General features: G+C 39.5%; 1 protein-coding gene across 1 annotated transcript in view; it reads left to right on the top strand.

Moving 5' to 3' along the window:
• Positions 1 to 1,830: 1,830 nt before the first annotated feature.
• The window catches only part of ANKFN1 (ankyrin repeat and fibronectin type III domain containing 1), a 157,996-nt gene continuing 140,027 nt past the window's right edge, over positions 1,831 to 19,799 (top strand). Inside the window, exons 1-3 of the mRNA XM_065910764.1 lie at positions 1,831 to 2,031; positions 5,576 to 5,786; positions 18,914 to 19,108. Of these exons, the coding sequence (XP_065766836.1) occupies positions 1,846 to 2,031; positions 5,576 to 5,786; positions 18,914 to 19,108 (592 nt within the window). The 5' untranslated portion in view covers positions 1,831 to 1,845. The remainder of the gene's footprint in view (positions 2,032 to 5,575; positions 5,787 to 18,913; positions 19,109 to 19,799) is intronic.

Below are 19,799 nucleotides of genomic sequence, written 5' to 3'. Positions count from 1 at the left end.
AAAGACTGAAACATAAAAAGTACAATATCAGATGAAGCTGGAGAGGCAAGCACTTGTTTGTCAGGCTGAAGAAAGTAGGTTATACCTGTAGGAACTGGAGAATCATTGAACTCTTTCCTGTGAAGAGTTTGGTCAATAAAAGAGATTTTACATGATATTATTTCAGAGTCCATAAGGCTAAAAAAATTCAAAAACTGGAGATGTCCAGGTCATAGCTAAATGGCAGCATTACAAATAGAAGACACTATTAGAAATTTGAGGGCAGGTGGTGGGAAGGCAGCACAGAGACCTGGGTGCAATTCACCAGAGGTTGCACCCAGGATAGAGACACTTTGCATATAACTAACTGCCTTAGTCAGTTTTTCCATCCTTGCATTTGTTCACCCAATACATATATGCTAGGTAACCATAGCCTTGGCAGCATTAGTATTTCAATAGCAATAACTACATAATGGTGGATGGCTTTTGAAATCCGTGGCTGACCTCCTGGAAATTGACTTCAGGTATGATGTTGGTTTAGAGATTTGTGGAGTAGTCTAATACTACTTGGAGAATGCCAGCAGTAAGTATCCTGAAGGACACTATCTGGAGTATCCAGGGTGACCAGATAAGCCTATGGATATTGTTGTTCATTGTATCTGACTCTTTGTGACCCCATGGACTACAGCATGCCAGGCATCCCTGTCCTTCACTATCTCCCAGGGTTTGCTCAAATTCTTGTCTATTGGGTCAGTGATGCCATCCAACCATCTCATCCTCTGCCGTCCCCTTCTCCTCCTGCCCTTCTTCTCTCAGCATCAGGGTCTTCTCCAATGAGTCAGTTCTTCACATCAGGTGGCCAAAGTATTGTAGCTTCAGCAACAGTCCTTCCAACGAATATTCTAGGTTGATTTCCTTTAGGATAGACAGTCCAAGGGACTCTCGAGTCTTCTCTAGCACCACAATTCAAAAGCATCAATTCTTCAGCACTCAGCCTTCTTTATGGCCCAACACTCACATTCATGCATGACAACTGAAAAAAAACTTAACTTTGACCAGATGGACATTTGTCAGCAAAATGATGTCTCTGCTTTCTAATATGCTGTCTAGGTTTGTCATAGCTTTTCTTCCAAGGAGCAAGCATCTTTTAATTTTATGGCTGCAGTCACCATCCGCAGTGATTTGGGAGCCCCCCAAAATAAAATCTACCACTGTTTCCATTTGTTCCCTATCAATTTGCTAAGAAGTAATGGTATTGGGTGCCATGATCTTAGTTTTTTGAGCCTATAGGTACATGAGTACAAATTCCCCAAAAGTCTGGGCACTAGAGTAGTTCAATGAATCTCAGATAACAGGCACAGTTTAACACCTTAAGAGAAGAAGATCTTCAGGAAAAAACCACACTCTCTTATACACCCAACAGAAGATAGCGTATAAAGTATAAGTAGCAAAATTCCAATTATATAAAGCCAAGAAGAATTGAACAGACACCCTGGGTTATAGAATTCAGATACTAACTCCCAGTGGGACAGAGATCAAAAGATTTTGAGTAGAGGCTCAAATCATACATATGTTTGTATGTGAATGTATATGTTTATATAGTAAATGGATGTTGTCATCTCATTCTTGTCACCAATTAGCTGTATGGCCATAAACAAGCTGTTTCCCTTCCCGGGGTTGCAGCTTTCTCATCTATAAGGTGAAAAGACTGGATCTGATGATCTCTAAGGTCCCTTCCAGCTATAATATCTTATTACGATTCCAGATGGCTACTGGAGATGATAAAATTCTTTGTCAACTTATAATTACACTATGTAAATTATTATAACATTAGATTTTTCTCCTCCTAGGAACTGTCGTGTGAAAATGACCCAACAAATGCAGAATTTACATCTTTCTCAGTCAAAAAAGCACAGCGCCCCTTCGTCTCCCAATGCTGCCAAACGCCTGTACCGGAACCTCTCAGAGAAGCTGAAAGGCAGCCACTCTTCATTTGATGAGGCCTATTTTAGGACAAGAACTGACCGGCTGAGTCTCAGAAAGACTTCGGTGGTAATAAAACTCTTTTTATTCCCATCTTGGTTTGATTTGTGCAGTTGTGTTTGGATTTAAGGAGATTTTAAGATGATCCTCATTAACTTCAGAACCTGATGTTTGCAAGTTTATAAATGCTGAAAGTCAAGTAAGACAAGAACTGCACATATATATGCTAGCCAATGTTAGAATGACTAGGAGATTTTCCCTTTCTTTTTCTTAATTTCCTTTCCTTTATTTTCCCTTAGTTTTTCTTTCTCTAATTCACCACAGAACTCCCAGAAGAGCAGTTGACAAATAAAGAGTTTGAGATCAAATAGGCTTTCTAGGGAGACCCAGTGTTCATTCAAATACTGAACAATATTCTAAATATATAATGGTAAATAAATCGATAGCAATGATAATAGTGGGGGACAGCAAAGGAGTGGGAGAGGGACAAAGAAAGAAAGAAAAAAAAAACCAGAAAAAGAAAATAGTGAGGTTAGAAAGAGAAATCGATATACCAAAAATCTAGGCAAACACAATACCTGAAATTTATCATTACATTTACCTCTGAGTTCCCAGTCAGTCAAAGCAGAAAGGGAAGAACAACTGGTAATGGCATTCCATTAGCTAATAACTGAAAGCATACCAAATGATTTCTTCCTGTTGCTAAGTCCTCTGGCCTTTGTAAGATACAGTGAATTATGTAATGGAGAATAAAGAGTAGTGCTGGGGATGTTATAGACATTCTCATATAGGAGGTTCTTATATTGCCCCTCGGTAAAAGCTGAGAGCGTAACATTAACATGATCAGGAAGGGTGTCTATGCAGGGGTTTATGGCACCATTTGTTTGGGCTGAAAACAGAAATGAGCCCTAGCCTTCCCAGACAGAAGCATACTGGAGTTCACCAACAGCGCATGGAGAAGGAAATGACTTAAGAGTGAGAGCAAATACGATGGCACAGGAGAAATTAGACATACTAAGAATCACAAGCAAATCACAACTGTGTTGTTTGGAGAGGGAAGCATATTAACTTTGCATTTTGGTTTCTAATTTTTCTCATTTCAAACACATCTTCTAGGAGGACTTGGTTAAGCTATGGCCTAAGCCTCAGAGGCTCTTCAGCTGAGCAGATTGTCGACAAAACACTTTTCCAATCAGCAGACTGCCATGTGGCAAAGAGAACTGCCTACCAAATAGCTCCATCCCTTGGGTCCCCATTGTCAAAACAAGCATTCGCATAATAACTTTGTGTTTTCCTCAAATTTCATTCATGTGTTATGCACTCAGTTAAGTTGGCCTGCAGCCTTTGATGGAAAAAATAGATTTTTGATGAGACTAAAAATAAAACCTGCCAACCTTAGTATTTGGTTACTAAAGGTTTAATCAGACAACCCATATGCTAGGTCAGGACCACTGGCAGTTTAACATGTTTAACCATCGGGCAATTCCTGGAGAAGATACCAGATAAATGTATGAATAGTATGTGTGTTGCTCTTCTCCCATGAGCTATAAAAATACATATTTGAGAGAATTCTAAAGGTTTTCTCCTTTGTTTATTACTATTAATATTCTGAAAGAAACTTTCAAAGGAAATATATTGTCTCTAGCTATTTTTTTTCTATAAGTGATTTGTATCCTGTGAATATTGAAATTTTGGCCCTCTCAGGCAGCAAAGAAGTTTGTTACCTAATCCACTGAAACCTTCCCTGAACACTACCTCTTGATTCCCTCATCTGAGGTTTCAGAAATTCGAGGTATTCAGTGACTATGACTCCAGGTTGAGAAAGCATAATAGAGGTTAGTACAAAGGAGTTAGGGAGTCAGTCTGCCGACCATACCATACTGCAGAGTATGGACCTATTAGAAATTTGTAAATAGCGAAGGGACATGTAGCATTGTAAATTTTAGAAAGATTACTCTTGTATGGAGTAGTGATGGAGGAGAGTAAGACAAGAAACAGGTAGGCCTGGGTGCAGTCTGAGCAACAGTCCAGACATGGGGATGGAAAAGGAGGGGATAACAGAGAAAGGGCATGTACTCTCAATTCCTAGCCAGTCATAATTTACGTTACCCATGCTATGTTATCTATGCCAGCATTTCCCATACTATGTTTTGTAGAACATTATTCCAGGACAGTTAAAACAAATAGAATGAAAAATATGTTCTGTGAAAAAAATTATTTGAAACACGTCATATTCCTCACCTATGAGAGGGTCACAATTGCATATTAAAATTAGTAAAGGCCTTGGGACTTCTCTAGAAGCTCAGGGGCAAAGGATCTGCCTGCCAACGCACAAGACACAGGTTCTATCCCTGATCCGGGAAAATTCTACTTGCCACAGAGCAACTAAGTCCATGCACCATAGCTGTTGAGCCCATGCTCTAGAGCCAGCAAGCCTCAACTACTGAGTCCACAAGCCACAATTACTGAAGTCCGTGTGCCCTAGAGCCCGTGCTCCACAACAAGTGAATCCTCTGCAATGAGAAGCTTATGCACCACGACTAGAGAGGAGCCCCTACAGCAACACAGCTAGGAAAAATCCCATGCAGCAACAAGGGCCCAGCACAGCCAAAAATAAAATAAAATTATTTTTTAAAATACATTAAAACATAATAATATACAGAAAATTATGTTCAGCCCAGTTCAGTTGCTCAGTCATGTCTGATTCTTTGCAACCCCATGGACTGTAGCACACTAGGCTTCCCTGTCCCATCACCAACTCCTGAGGCTTACTCAAACTCACGTCCATGGATTTGGTGATGCCATCCAACCATCTCATTCTCCGTCGCCCCCTTCTCTTCCTGCCTTCAATCTTTCCCAGCATCAGGGTCTTTTCCAATGAGTCAGTTCTTTGCATCAGGTGGCCAAAGCATAAAATAAAATTATTTTTAAAAAGATGTTAAAAATATAATAATATACAGAAAATTATGTAATGTAATTTATTTAAAAAATTAGCAAAGACCTTGAGAGGTCTTATAGTAAAATAATGCAATAACTTGATTTTATCTAACATTGACCAAATTCATTTGATCACATGCTACTTTCTTCATAGAACACCTCATGATGGCCTCCTGAACAGTATTCCACAGAAGACTGGTTTGAGAAAAACTGATATCTGCTCTTATCTATAGACTGTATACTGAATTGTCTCCATGCATCTACATGTACAGATCTTTTCAATGCTCATTAGAAAGATGGAGGGAGGGCCCAACAGTGTTTGCTTTAGAGACCGTGGAGTAAAAGGGCTTCTGTGGTGGCTCAGTCGGTAAAGAATCTGCCTGCAATGCAGGAAACCCAGGTTCAGTTCCTGGGTCAGGAAGATCCCCTGGAGAAGGAGATGGCTACCCACTCCAGTATTCTTGCCTTGGAAATCCCATGGACATAGGAGTCTGGTAGGCTGCATTCCATGGGGTAGCAAGAATCGGACAGGACTTGGTGACGAAACCACCACCACCATCATACCACTCATAAGTGAAAATGTAGTCCCTGAAGAAGTCCCCGAAATCTACAACAGCTAGGCCATGAAGACAAGCTGGTGTATGAAACTGTGCTAACCTACTTCCTTCTTCTCCAGAACTTCCAGGGCAATGAAGCCATGTTTGAAGCAGTTGAACAGCAAGACATAGATGCCGTGCAGATCCTCCTGTATCAGTACACACCAGAGGAACTAGATCTCAACACACCTAACAGTGAGGGGTTGACACCTCTGGATATCGCCATCATGACTAACAATGCACCCATTGCTAGGGTTCTTCTGAAGACGGGGGCCCGAGAAAGCCCACACTGTAAGTAAACCTGAGAATAAAACACATACTATTAAGGGCACAGTTTCATCCCACTGAAGTAGTCATTACTGGTCATTAGAAAGAATGATTGACTAACCATAGGCTTTGAAATCCTTTACATGTTTTCATGCAAATAGTGACAGTGTTTATATGTCTAAACATCCAGTTACATTTTATATAGACTATATGGAGTGGTATTGAACAGGAACCTCAAAAGAACTTCCTCTTAAGAATTGAACGCAAGCTCTAAGATATGTGAAATACCCCAAATAAGGCTATAGTTTCTTTATTCTCTGTATAAGGAAGTATACATAGAGAAAAGAATGAGACAGGGAAAAGAATGAGCATGTGCATGTTAGTGTCTTTCTATTCACAATCAATATGGTGACTCCACTCATTTATTCACTTAATCAACAAACACCAAGGAAAGGGCACATTCTAAGTACTTGGAACGCAGTGGTGAGCAAGATAAAAATCTTTGCACTTATAGAACTTATATTCCAGTGGAGGAGATTTCCAACAAGCCAGAAAATAAATAAAATATAAATTCAAATAGTGATAAACACCATGAAGAAATAAAGTGAATGACTGGGTAGAGATTGGTAGAGTGACACTATTTTAATAGTCTCTCTGATATAGTGACACTTGCTCCTAGTCCTAGATGAGATCAAGGAATGGTCCATGAGAAGATCTGGGGGCTAATTCTAGGCAGAGTGAAGGGCAGGTAGAAAGGTTCTGAGGCAGGCAGTAATGAGATTGCCATGTTTCTGAAGAACAAGAAGGTCAGAGTGGCTAAAACAAAATGAACACAGGGGGAGTGATGGCTAAGGGACACGTCACCAGGACCAGATGGTTCAGGATTAGAGAGGCCACGGCGAGATGCTTCACTTTGATTGTATGTGTGATAGAGACACAGTGAAACGGTTTAAACTGATGAAAGACACATTCTGGGGAATCCCCTGGCAGTCCAATGGTTAGCACTCCTCACTTTCACTGCCAGAGCCCAGGTTCAATCCCTGGTCAGGGAACGAAGATCCTGCAAGCCACATGACGTGGCAAAGAAAAGAAAGACATTCTGCTTTACATGTTAAAAGATCACTACCGTGCTCTGAGGAGAAGACACAGTGATGAGAGCAATTGTGAAATTGTAAAAACCAGCTAGGAGGCCATTCTAATGGTCCAGGTGACAGATGCCAGTTGCTTGGATTAGCACAGTAGTGACATTGATAGTGAGCAGGGGTGGAATTCTGGATGTATTTTTTAACAGCTTTATTGAAATATAATTTACATGCCATACAATTCACCCACTTATCATGTATAATTCAAAGATTTTTAGTATAAGCACTGGCTTGTGCAACCATCACCACAATCAATTTTAGACCATTTTCATTACCCCAAAAGAAATCCCATACCCTTCAGCTATCACACCCCCACCTGCCCACTCCTCAGCCCTGGACAACTACTTTCTGTTTCTATAGATTTGTCTATTCTGGACATTTGACATAAATGGGATCATTCAATATGTGATCTTTTGTGAATGGCTTCTTTCTGAATGTATTTTGAAGTAGAGCTGATAGTACTTGCCAAGGGAGCTGCTCTGGGCCATTGACCCTGCCCAGGAGTGGATGGGATAAAATCACACAGCCCTTGCCCTGTGCCAGCCACTATTCTGAGCACTTTACATGTATTGACTCCTTTAATCCTCACACAACATTCTGAGGTAGGCACTCACATTCCCCTAGGTGCAAACTCTCTGACCCAAAGACCACAGTGGCTCTGAGCCACAGTTTTTATGTTTCCTAAAAGAAAAAAGTAAACTCATCAAATTGTTAGTTTCACTAATACTGATTCACTCACTTCCAAGTGGTGAGACCCAGAAGGCTGAAAGAGAAGCAACAAATATATAATTAGAGGTCACATCTATGCTCCTAAATTTCATAAAACCCCGCCACCCAAAGACTAGGTACAGAGGCAGATCCTTGTATCAGAAAACTCTTTCTTTTAAAAATGCTAAGCTCACCACACCCATGTCCAAAAGAATGAGGACTTGGGTTCAGTAGCATGGGGCTCTTCAGTAAGAGCTCCTTCGTCAAAGTGCCGCTTCTTTTTAGTGGAACTGGAGGATTTGGATGGATGGGCAAATAAGGATGGAAGAAATGAGAAAGGTTTATTTGCTGCCTTCCAATTTATGTTGCAATAATGTCTGTCCCAAAGATCCAGTGAGAGAGCAGTGGGGAGAGAATCAAGGGGTCTGAACATAGAGAATGCAGACTGAGCCCCATTCTATAGGAACAAGGAGACCATTCATCCAGATGGTGCCTGCACTGTGCTGGATGAAACATTACTCTTACTTACCTGAGACGCTACAAAAAATGTCTGCATTTTCCACGAAACCAGTAAGACTCCCAATCCCCCCCAATCCCCTTTGTGCATAATTAAATCTCCATAAAAGAGCCCAAGTACTAAATATCTAGTTAAACCAAAAGAAAATTCATTGAAAAGATCCCTGGTTTTTCCTCATTCCCTGTGGGATGATAACCACATTGTCATCACAAAGTTGTAAAGGATAGTGAGAGAGAAACCCAGGTTTTAGCCTCTGGGAAATATAACACCTAACTCACCTCGGCCACCCAAAATGTTAAAGAGACAAGATCGTGCATAGACTCCCACATGTGTAAAAACAGCAAAGGACAACTGATTGAGGGCCTATGAAATCTCCACATGCATTATCTCCAGTTTTCACACTGGCCCTTCAGGATAATGTTATTAACTCCATTTTGAAGAAGAGGAATTTGTGATTCTGAGAGGTTATGTGACTGACCAAAGGTCACCCATCAAGCAAATGAATAAGGCTGTCAAAGACTGAAGTTCAAGTGTGTGGGATACCATACCTGGGGTCCTGCTGTGCAAATTTGCTGTCTTTCCAAGTAACCAGTATGGAAGGCTATGGTCCCTAGGCCCCTTTCTCTTTCCCTTTCCCTTTTTGCTATTTGCTAAAATTCCTTTGTTCTGTTCTGTGCACTGAGATGCCATTTCTGCTGGAAAATAGCAGGATAGAAGAACACAATCTGTTTTCAGGGATTTTTAATTCACTTTATATATCAAGTACAAAAGAAATCAAATTGCTTCTGTGCATGAGTGTGAGTCAGTCCATGAGAAAAACAGTCTGGCAGCCAGAACCAGGTAAGCAAGCATCTGCTGCAAACTGTTCCACAGAAGCAGTAGAGGCAGGAGAGAAGAGTAATAATAATAATAATAATAATAACAATGAGGTCTTAAGTTCTTAGAGTATTTTACACATTGTGAAAATGCTTTTGCTTACATTTGATCCTGACCACTGGTTTGTGAGATGAGAGCTTCCTGAAATAATGAAAAGCAAATAATTTATCCAGTGCTCCAAAGCTAATAAGTGGTGGACCCACAATTTGAACCCAGATCTTCTGTATTAAATGCTTTGGTATTGAGTATTAAATGTATTTAATATTTGGTATTAAATGCTTTAGGTATTTGTAGAAAAGTATTAGCCCACTTTCTGACACAATGTGGATATTCATTTCCTTCCTTCCCTAACTCTTCTCCATCTGTTTGTCTTCTAATGCTTGTCAAATATTTCAGGATTTCCAATAGGGTAAAATTTCTGTCTTCCCTTCCCCTGTGTGTTCCCTTCTGAAAACAACCCAATACTCTTTTCACTATGCCAACAAAAGATTTCGACATAATTCAGAAGAAAGTCCTCTGTATTTGAAACACAGATACGTTTGGGGACTTAACCTCCTAAGCCATTGGTCAGGCATGTCGTCCAGGTTTTAACCCCTCAAAGCATACAGTGATATGGAGCTGTTCTTAATAAACATGGCTTGAAATCCAGACATGTACATTTCCTTATTCGTAAGGGAAGTGCCAGAAGCGACCACCCAAATTTGCACACGGCCCCAAGGTTAAATATATACGGAACTTCAGCCTGCTCATTAGATGAATCAACTGTCTTTATTTGGCAACTTTTTTCTGTTCCTCCCACCTTTAGGTTAGCAGCACAAAGTAATATTCATTCCTTCTAGAAGAAAACATCAGCCATTATTGAATTAGAATCCCACATAGGTGTGCCGAGCTTAGGAAACAGGCCCAGAATCTCAAAGGACCAGACCTAGGAAAACTAATGTACAGAAGTACTTCAGGATACCTTGGGACTATACTTTTGATTTTTTTCACCCATTCAGTATCCCACTTGCTATAACACAGACTCAGTTGAACAACTGCTATCTGAGAAAGACTTGCTCCATATCTGAAAGTCCCCTGTCATAGACCCCACCCTTATTCCAACTCATACCCTGCCCTCCTCACCTTTGATTCACACTCCCACAGTCTCCAGAGGCGTTTACTGAGTCATCAGTGAGGTCCTTGCCTTTCTGAGGTTGCTACCTATTGGGCATCATTTAGGCTCTCCCCATGGACAGAGGAGCCTGGCGGGCAAAGAGTCGGACACAACAGAGTGGCTAAGCACAGCACAGAATAGGCTTTATAAACGGTGATCATAAAGAAGTTAGTTCTTTTTGGACACCTACCATATGCAAATCTGGTCACTCACATGAATGTTAACTCATCTTTTGATCCCAACACCTGGCACATAGTAGGGGCTGAGAAATTTTCAGGTGAAATTTTAAGACCTGTCTTATGCTGTTCGGAATCACAGATATTGAATTTTAGCACACATGCATGTGCACTCACACACACAGTGTATGAAGAAAACTTTGTCTTCCAGTAATTTACACTGTGAGGAACCTTCTGTTGCTGCCATTATTGTGCTTTCCAGGCACTGTTTTGAAATTTTATTTGCAGACATAGCCTGACTTTTTGTTTTTACACTGATTAATAACATGGCAGACTGTTCTTTCTGCCCTTTCCTATAGCTGCATTCTCCCTTCTGCCCAGACCCCTCTCCTCCCTCTCTGCATTCCATTGTGAACTCCTCTCTCTTGCTTTCCCTTGGATACTGCCTGTGGCACTAGGAAATGTCTCCCAGAATTAGTTATATTCAGTTACTTCATAAAATGCAATCGCAGAGTAGCTGTCATTTGAGTGTGGTGCAGACACCAATGTCAAAATTTGGCAGCCTTGTCAGGATGCACCACTCATTTCTGCAGTAGTCAAGGGTCCATGCTGGTGCTGGGACCGGTTCAGGGCACGTCTAAGAGGTGTGACTATAAACTAATGAGGCTGGCTTTATGTAAACAAACACAGCAGAAAGTCTACAATCCACACGAATGTTATCCTGTAACGGGGTCCTCATGGGAGACCCCACACTTGCTTCAACAGTGCTGCCCTTGCTCTAAACACTTTTGGATTTGTCCTCGGAGCCAGTTTATGAGAAAATCTGACTCGTTGCTTAGAGTCACACCTGATTTTTGTTCCAAAACAGCATTGCTCAGCGTCATCACCCTCCCTGTTTACCAGACGTGGCTTCCAATGATTTAGAGAGGTTTCCTGAAATCAAATCCACCCTCAAAAGACAATGATTTTCAACCCTTAAAACTATGTAAAGGACAAGGCTTAAACAGGTCTCTAGAATGTGTCCCCAGATATTTTTGTCTGCTCCATTAAAGTAGGTGTACAAACCATCACCCTGACTTATGAACTTGCTCCTCCTCAAACCTTATCCCATACTGCTCAGCCCTCACCTGTGATACGCACACCTCCATTCCATTCCTTAAACACTCCTCACTATCTTATTAGAGGGCCTTCGTATGGCTATTCTCCAGCCTTGAAAAGACTGAGTGCTTTTAATCTTGATCATTACATTGCCAACTCCTTCTTAACATTTCAGTTCAAATTTACATCTTCATGAGAGGCTTTCTTCGGTCACCAAGTCCAAGGTCTAAAGTCTCTTTCTTTCTTTTTTTTTCTTCCTTGAGTTTATGGGGATCTTTAGTCTCCTTTAGCAATTTAAAGATGTTGGGAGCAGTGATAGGAAGTAAATAGAAAAAGGATGCAAGACAAGGACTGTTCTCTCTATCTACTGTTTTGGGCATGGGAGGCCATTTTTTTAAACAAGATTTTACTTATTTCATTTTTTTGTAGACAAGTGTTATTAGGCTAGACTTTGCTGTAGTAACAAAAATACCCTCCCCCAATTTCAGTGAACTTATCACAAAGGTTTAAGCTCACGCAAGCTTGCTTGGGTTTAGGTCACCCTCCCTGGGCAGTTGACTTCCATGCTTGAGTGAGAGGAACTGGGTGGCAGAGAGCTGTACATAGCTCTTAAGGGTTTATTCTGCAAAGTAAAGCCACTTGTTATCACATCAGTTTATTTTAGTTTTCTGCATAGCACCGGAATCACTATACAGTATTTTCTCAGTGTTTTGATTTCCTTATTTTCTGTCTCTTCTGTGTTAGAATGTAAACTCCAAAGAGCAAAATTTGTCTCATTTGTCACTCTATCCCCATCAAAGAGTAGGCACTTGATAAATATGTGATTAGTTGAACTGAATAAATCCCAAGATTAGTTCTACTTCTTTTGAAGGGTATGAATATATTATTAATTTGGAAGGAAATAATTTTACTAAATATCAAGTGAATTTACCTCTTTTATTTGCAAATAATTTTTTAGACATCAGGTGGCCATAGCCTAAGTTCTAGTCACTTGCTCTTCAAGAGTTGATAACTGTTCTTTCATTCTTTTATTTTTAATTTTTAAATATTCCTGCACTGAATGTATTCTCCTTTCCCAAAATTAAAACATGCATAAAGTATAAAGATACCTTTGTTGGCCAACCCAACACATACATGTGCACATGCACACACTCACTGTCTAGGCTTCCATCCCTCAATTCAACCAACATAACCACTGCTCTGCTCTAAAGACATGCTTGAGCCAGAGGATCCATTTCCAAACTTGCTCAAGTGACTGCTGGTAACAGGCCTGTGTTCCTTCCTGTATGGGCCTCTCCACTGCACTGCTCCCCGACGTGGCAATTGGCTTCCCCTAGAGGACATTATTTAAGTAAGAGAGAGAGATCAACCTAGGTGGAAGCACCAGTCTCTTTTGTAACCTAATACCTAATATATCAGAGGTGATATATTATCACCTTTGCTGAATCTTGTTGATCTTGATGCCCAGTGCAGATGAACTCCGGTACAAGGTGTGAATGCTAAGACAGTGAGATCTCTAGGGGGTCTCTTGAAGGCTGGCTACTCTGCTACCTATCTAAGATTGTTGAGAATTAAATGCAATAGGTTTAAATCATTTCCCTGGCACATTGTAAATGATCAAATAAATTATTAGCCAATATAACTCTCAGAAACAAAATAAAACAACCCAGGATTTTCTGGTAGAGAATTTAAATATTTTACCCATCTGTTGTATGGTCTGTGCTGTGAAAACACTGTCCAATATAAGCACTTTTTAAAGTTTGTAGGATTTTATGTTCTAAAACTACACTGTCAAATATAGACATATGACTGTTGAGTACTTGAAATGTGTCCAGTCCAAATTAAAATGTGTTTTAAATGTAAAATTTACAATGAATTTTTAGGGCATAAATACCATATATATATGATTAATAATTTTATACTGATTCCATGTTGAAATGATAATGTTTGGATCTATTAAGTTAACTTAAATATATCATGAAAATTAATTTCACTTATTTCTTTTTGCTTTTTTAATGTCACTACTAGGAATTTTTAAATGATGTGACATACTATATTTCTATTGGACAGCACTAAAAAATCAGCAGAAGTTACAGCTATCTTATTTCATCTTTAACCCCTCTATGACATTATTGAGTAATCTGCTTTGGATTTTCTAAATAAGTTCTTCAATTATTTTGTGTGTTTGTTTCAGAGATAATGTTCAGTTGCCCCTTGGAGTTTGGGAGACGTGGGCAGAAAGTCTATGTCAATAGCTCTAGCTTCTTAAAGAGCAACAATTACAACTTACACTATATAATGTGGACTTTGTGAATCTACATTCTGCTGAAAATAGCAGAGAAAAACATTCCAGAGCCCCATGTCCAAGTTGTAATGAGTTCTAAGAGAAGAAAGTTCACAGTAATTGAAATGAAATATTTAATCTCCAAATCACTAAAACTTTTTGGGAATCACACTCTCAAAGTCCTTGGGAAAACCTGAAAATAAGACAGCAGGTTGAGACCCAGGTGAATTTTGAGCCCTGAATCTTATTAAGACAGGTAAATTGCAACTTATGTTTTGAGTTTTTTAATTAAAACACATTTAATTATTAATACCCCTATATTACTTCTTTTGACGTTCCTAGCTGGAAACAAGTCAGTTGTGAGGTTGTTAGAAGGTTGTCATTTATGATCAGCAAAGATAAATTTTATTAACTGCTATTCTTGGTTGCCCAGAGGATATTGGCCTACAATGCAAGGTTTATACATAAGTGACCTTGTTTTCTCCTTTGAAATTACAGATAGGGTTGAAATTGACACCACTTAGTATATAATGTATTTTTGAACGGAAGTTAAAACAGAAAATTTGTATCTGGGGCAAGAGATTTTTATTTTTTGCTGGAAGAACACAAAGGTATTTTATAAAAACAAGCATTTGATTTATATTTGTGTGCCTCTTAAGTATAACACAGACCAAGGGGTTTAATAAAAATCATTTAAGCCTGTACTACTTGAGAGTGTTCCGTGTACAGTTACGGGTGAGCAATGAGTTCCCCTCATGAAGAAACTCATACAGAACCAAGGGTACTGTAGGAAGAGGCGCCCAAGGCTAGTGGCAAACAGCCTTCCACCACTGAGTTTAAATGATTATCTTACTGCCTGTGTTTCTCATCAGTGAAAACCAGGGAAATACCAATGACAACAGAAAAGTTATCACTACATCACGAAATAGCGTATCATGAGTAATGGGCAAATGCATTTTTTTAAGTAAGCCAAATGAATCGTTCTCTGAAAGTGTCAATAAAAAATTAAAATTAGTTTACATTTTACTCTTTTATAATTTTCAAGCTTTAAGCAATTTCGGCCCAAATTCACCAATTGCAAGGGAAAAGAAAAAATTAAGAAATGTAAGGCTAATAAGTACTTGCCAATCAGTAGGTTAGATTCTGATGGTGAAGAAAATTCACTCAGTCTGATTATTATTTATCTCAGGATTTAAACAGTAACCGTAATTGTATTCTTTGAACACCAAGTTCCTGCCCCTCCCCCCATTCCCACCCCAGTAGTTAATTAGCTGGGCAGGTCTTAGAACAAATACCCACTCAGAAACACTGGGTGGTAGAAATGCTGTTGATAATTAAACACCACAATAGCATGGAGCCTATTTCAGGAGCCGCCAAGTGGTCTTGCCCCAGCCGAACCGCTCACCACACACTCACAGACCCTCTATTGTACTGGCTGGCTGCACAGAGGGATAGTTGCTTGACTGGAGAAGGGATCAACTGCAGTAAGAGTGAAAAGACCAAACCTCGCAAACAGATACAGGAGTTCTGGACTCAAGAGGAAAATATCCAGAGGGTAGAAGTAAAAGGAGAATGAATCCAAGAAAAAGGGAAGTGACAGGCAGGAAAATTAATCAAAGAATAGACACTAACCTTTCTAGTTTCTACGTCCAAACAAACCACCAAAATAAGCTCACCAATCCTGTGCCAAATAGATAGCAATTAGAAAACAGCAATACATCAAGAATAGGTTGATCCACATTCCATTTGGGTTTAGAGGAAGTTCACTGAGTTTAAGGTTTTTAAGTTGGATCATCATCCCACCTCCCTGGATATCAGTTTATCTTTAAAAATAAGGGGGTTGAAAACATTCTCATTCTGGGTGGAAAAAATAGGAATGAGATTCCCCAAACAATTTCCAAGGTGTCAAAAAGCTTAACAAACACATCATTACTCAAGATAAAACTACACAGTCTAATATGATTATCATATTTACCTGCTTTTCCTTAAAACATTAACTCAGTTTGTTAGGCTTGATTATCTAATGCTGAACAGATGCTTCTATTGCCAGTTATATAGGTCATTATTAATAGGGAGAAAAATGATTACTTTAAGTCAGCTGATTTGGCAGTCAATAAAGAAAATCTTTCAAGAGAGAGTGTTTTATTAAACTATTAAAAAATCCATAGGATAAAAATAATAAAAGGTTTGCTTGGTGAAATGGTTTGAAACCACTGACTCAGTTAGTGCCTCTTCAACTCGTGCATGAAATTACCTCTAACGGAAGCAAGTGAGTAGGTATATTCCCAGGGGCACCTGGAAACTTAGTCTGGAAAAAAAAGAGAGAAAGAGATCCATAAGCTTTCTTTTCTAATCTTCATTTTTTTAGGAATATGTTCCACTCTTCTCCATAATAGAAGGGCTAGTTTTAACTTCTAAATAATTTGCTTTCATCAAAATCTGCATGGAAAATTCAGTGTTCCTGAAAGACAGACATATTTATTTTGAGGCTTCAGAGATGCCCACTGAACTCCATCAATACCACCACCATACTATGTTGTAAGTTAGGTGTCTCAGTCTGAGAAGCACAGGTATCTAAACCATCTTGGAAAACTTACTCAGCCATAAAATTCTATGTATCTTTCTTGTTATTCTATGAAGAGGTGAATGCTTTATTTTAAAGACTCAGAGTCCTTTTACTCCTACAACTAAAATAGCATCAAGTCTACAGTCTAGGAATAAAGGCAAAGGCTAGAAAAAAAATGTGTTGTGCTAGGAAAAGCAGGAAAAATTTCAGGGGGAGCCAAGCATAGCTCAAGAGAAGCTGTCCATCTGAAATGCCACCTGGAATTCACACCAGTAATAACTGTTGTGGATATAAAAATTAATACGGGGGATTTCATAGTATTAGAAAAATTTATTTTTATAAATCATCTGTCTATCGCCCAAGTGTTGACGCATGCATGCAATTCAAACATCAGGCTCACAATAAAAAGCTCACTGAATGACTTAGCAAGGACAATTCCCCCATTTTGTCCATAATTTGGAGTGGAAGAAGGTGGGGGGAGTGGGTAAAGGGTGCAGTTACTGGGTCAATTAATCAACCTGAAAACTGTGACACAAACTCTGACGCCTAACCTATGTCTAAAAATACACAAATGTATACGAATTTGTTTTAAACTGTCAATGCCTATATTTAGGACCTTCCCAGCAAGGCTATAATGAGACTGTGTTTGAGGGCTTCAGTCATAGCAGACTCTACCATTAATCTGAAGTTAGTTAAATTAACAGCATTTAGTACTGACTTGTCAATCTCACTGCTTCAGGAAATTGCACCTTGAGGCTACTAATATTGCCAATTTTTCCACAGGAGTATGCGCCTGCGTGTGCTTATGTGTATTTTTTTTTTCTCCAGAACCTCTGTGTTCATACACCATCATTGCTTCTCTACACCCACAGCACTTATATTATCATTTATTCTGGCCTCCTTTAGCCTTCCCAAGGGGTTCTGCATAGTGTAGCTTCTCAGTGAAAGGGTTTTTTAGCTCTATATTTGTTTGTTTATTTTTCTGTCATGGCTCATGACTGAGGCTTTAAAAAAAGTGTGCCAGTATTTAGAGTACATGATTGACTGCTACAGCAACGTGCATTAGCCATGACAAATCTGCAGCAAAACACAGTCCTGAGTGTTCTAAACAGCAACTTTCAAAAGAAAGAAAAAACAAAAAAGACTCAACTAATTTTTCATTGACTTCATCAGTAAATAAATTTAGATTGATGGTAAGCAGGGGCAATAATAAATTAGTATTCATTTCCTGTAATTAATGCAAACATGCCTATGAACACAAGACAATACGAATATATAACCACGTAATTTCCATTTCAAAGTACACCTAAAATCTTTCACTTTGCGTTATCTTCATAATATTTTCCCTCTTAATTAGAAGAATAAAATGGTTAGATATCTTTCCCACCCACCAGGGGGAAATATTGTTTTGATCACAGAGAGTGTCAAACACATTTTGGTGACAGATCTGCAGAACTCGGTTCTGCTCTGTTTCATTATTTGTGTGACCCTCTACCCTATGCATGCTAGGGCTCTCTTTTCTTCTTTATCACTAACCAGGAAGGGCTCCACTGAAGTGACCAAGTGACCCCCTAGGCAGGCCCTCACATGCATGAGTGCTATGAGTGGACAGCAAGAAGCAGACTCCCAATCTGACGTAAGAATTTGAAATGTTCTGTCACTGACATGAACGTTCACTCACACAGGGCAGGTTGGGTAAATAATGTGATCTGAATCAAATAAAGATTATCACACACTGAATTAAAAAAAAAAAAACCAAGCCTGACAACCTTTCTTGGCAAGAGGTGTAATATAACTTACTCTCTTGGGCATGGGCATCTCCAGAAATCATTCACACAATCAGACCACTTAAAGGGTAAAATTAATCAAAGATCAATATGTGATCACACCCAAGTCATCCAACCATCAGGACTCACTAGTTCTATTGTGGCAGCAATAGTGGAACACTTTGTTAACAATCCCTGGGTTGGGAAGATCCCCTGGTGAAGGGATAGGCTACCCACTCCAGTATTCTGGCCTGGAGAATTCCATGGACTGTATAGTCCATGGTGTCGCAAAGAGTCGGACATGACTGACCGACTCTCACTTTGTTAGCAGTAAATAAATTGACTAACAATAACAAAATTACCACTAAGAAAAATACCTATGAGCTGGAAAGAATATAAAAACAGAAGATTTGATCAGGTTCTCCAAAAACAAACAAACAAAAAAAACAGCAAAAACTGAAAACACATCTTCAGCAGAATGCAACTTGCCTCATGGATGACTTTTCTTAAGACCTTCCTAATCCTACAAAGCTTTTGCTCCTAAGTGTTTGTGACTCTGAAGATCATGGAAACAACTCTATGCAACATGAAATAGAAGTGGGCCTCATACCAGTGGACTTCTAATTAACCCTGCTAGGCAGCTATTTGGGCCAGAGGGCAATGGGAATCTCTTAAACTACTATGTTTATCATTTAATAGTTTTGTCACCAATTATACCTTGTCATAGTAAGATAGCTAATAAGGAACATAGATTCCCCTTTCCCTGGGCATTTTTAAAAATTCACAGTAGACTTTGAGATACCCTGTCAACAAAGCAGCATCTCCCCAAAAAGAAAAGTAAGTCACCCCATTTCTTTCCTCCCAGTTGTCAGCCTGGAAAGCCGATCTATGCACCTTGATACACTGGTGCAGGAAGCCCAGGAAAGGGTGAGTGAACTGTCTGCTCAGGTGGAGAATGAAGGATTCAGTCTGGACAACACAGAGAAAGAGAAGCAGCTGAAAGCTTGGGAGTGGAGGTACCGACTCTACAAGCGCATGAAAACAGGCTTTGAACATGCCAGTGAGTATAAGCAGAGGACTTGTTCATTTAACTAGACTGAACCCTGGTTTGAGACAGCAGGACTTCTTTCACTGATTTTTTGCCACTCGAGGGATCACGGATGGCCGTTGTCAGCCTCTTTGGAGCAAGGGTTCTGGGAGGCTGTCAAAGGGTCTTTTGTCTTGCTTGATTTTCTGGCTCCTGATAGGTTCTTTGACCACAGCCATGAGGCTTTAAGTGCTGTTGGCTTCCCTCCACCGTGTCACACTCATCTAGCACTTTCCACCCGCTACGCCCTAATGTCTAATGACCTGGATGGTCTGATTCCCTAAGTGGCTTTATTTTGAGATGTGGAGGTGGAAAAATACTTGTTTGCCTATGTGTCCAGTTTCTGCTTCAAGTTCAAGATTAAGCTGTATTCAACTCTCTACTATGTACAGCTTATATAAACTGACCTTCAGTTAATACAGCCAACAGAGAAGGATAACCAACCTATGAATTATGCTTTTGTCTGCACTTCCATTCTCTTTACCAGTTCTTTTTGTTAAGAAAAGCTTTGTTTCTGGATAATACTCATTAGCATTGGAAGGTACTGCTTACTATCACCTCTGATATAAAAATTCATATACAATTCGAACACTTGTGAAACACTAAACTCTTATTCCAAAAGGTGATTTTATTTAAACAACAAAAAAAATTAGACTTGAAATGT

Source organism: Muntiacus reevesi, chromosome 18, assembly GCF_963930625.1.
Source record: "Muntiacus reevesi chromosome 18, mMunRee1.1, whole genome shotgun sequence".
In the NCBI taxonomy this organism is placed as follows: Eukaryota; Metazoa; Chordata; class Mammalia; order Artiodactyla; family Cervidae; genus Muntiacus; species Muntiacus reevesi.
This window is presented reverse-complemented; position numbering and strand designations above follow the sequence as displayed.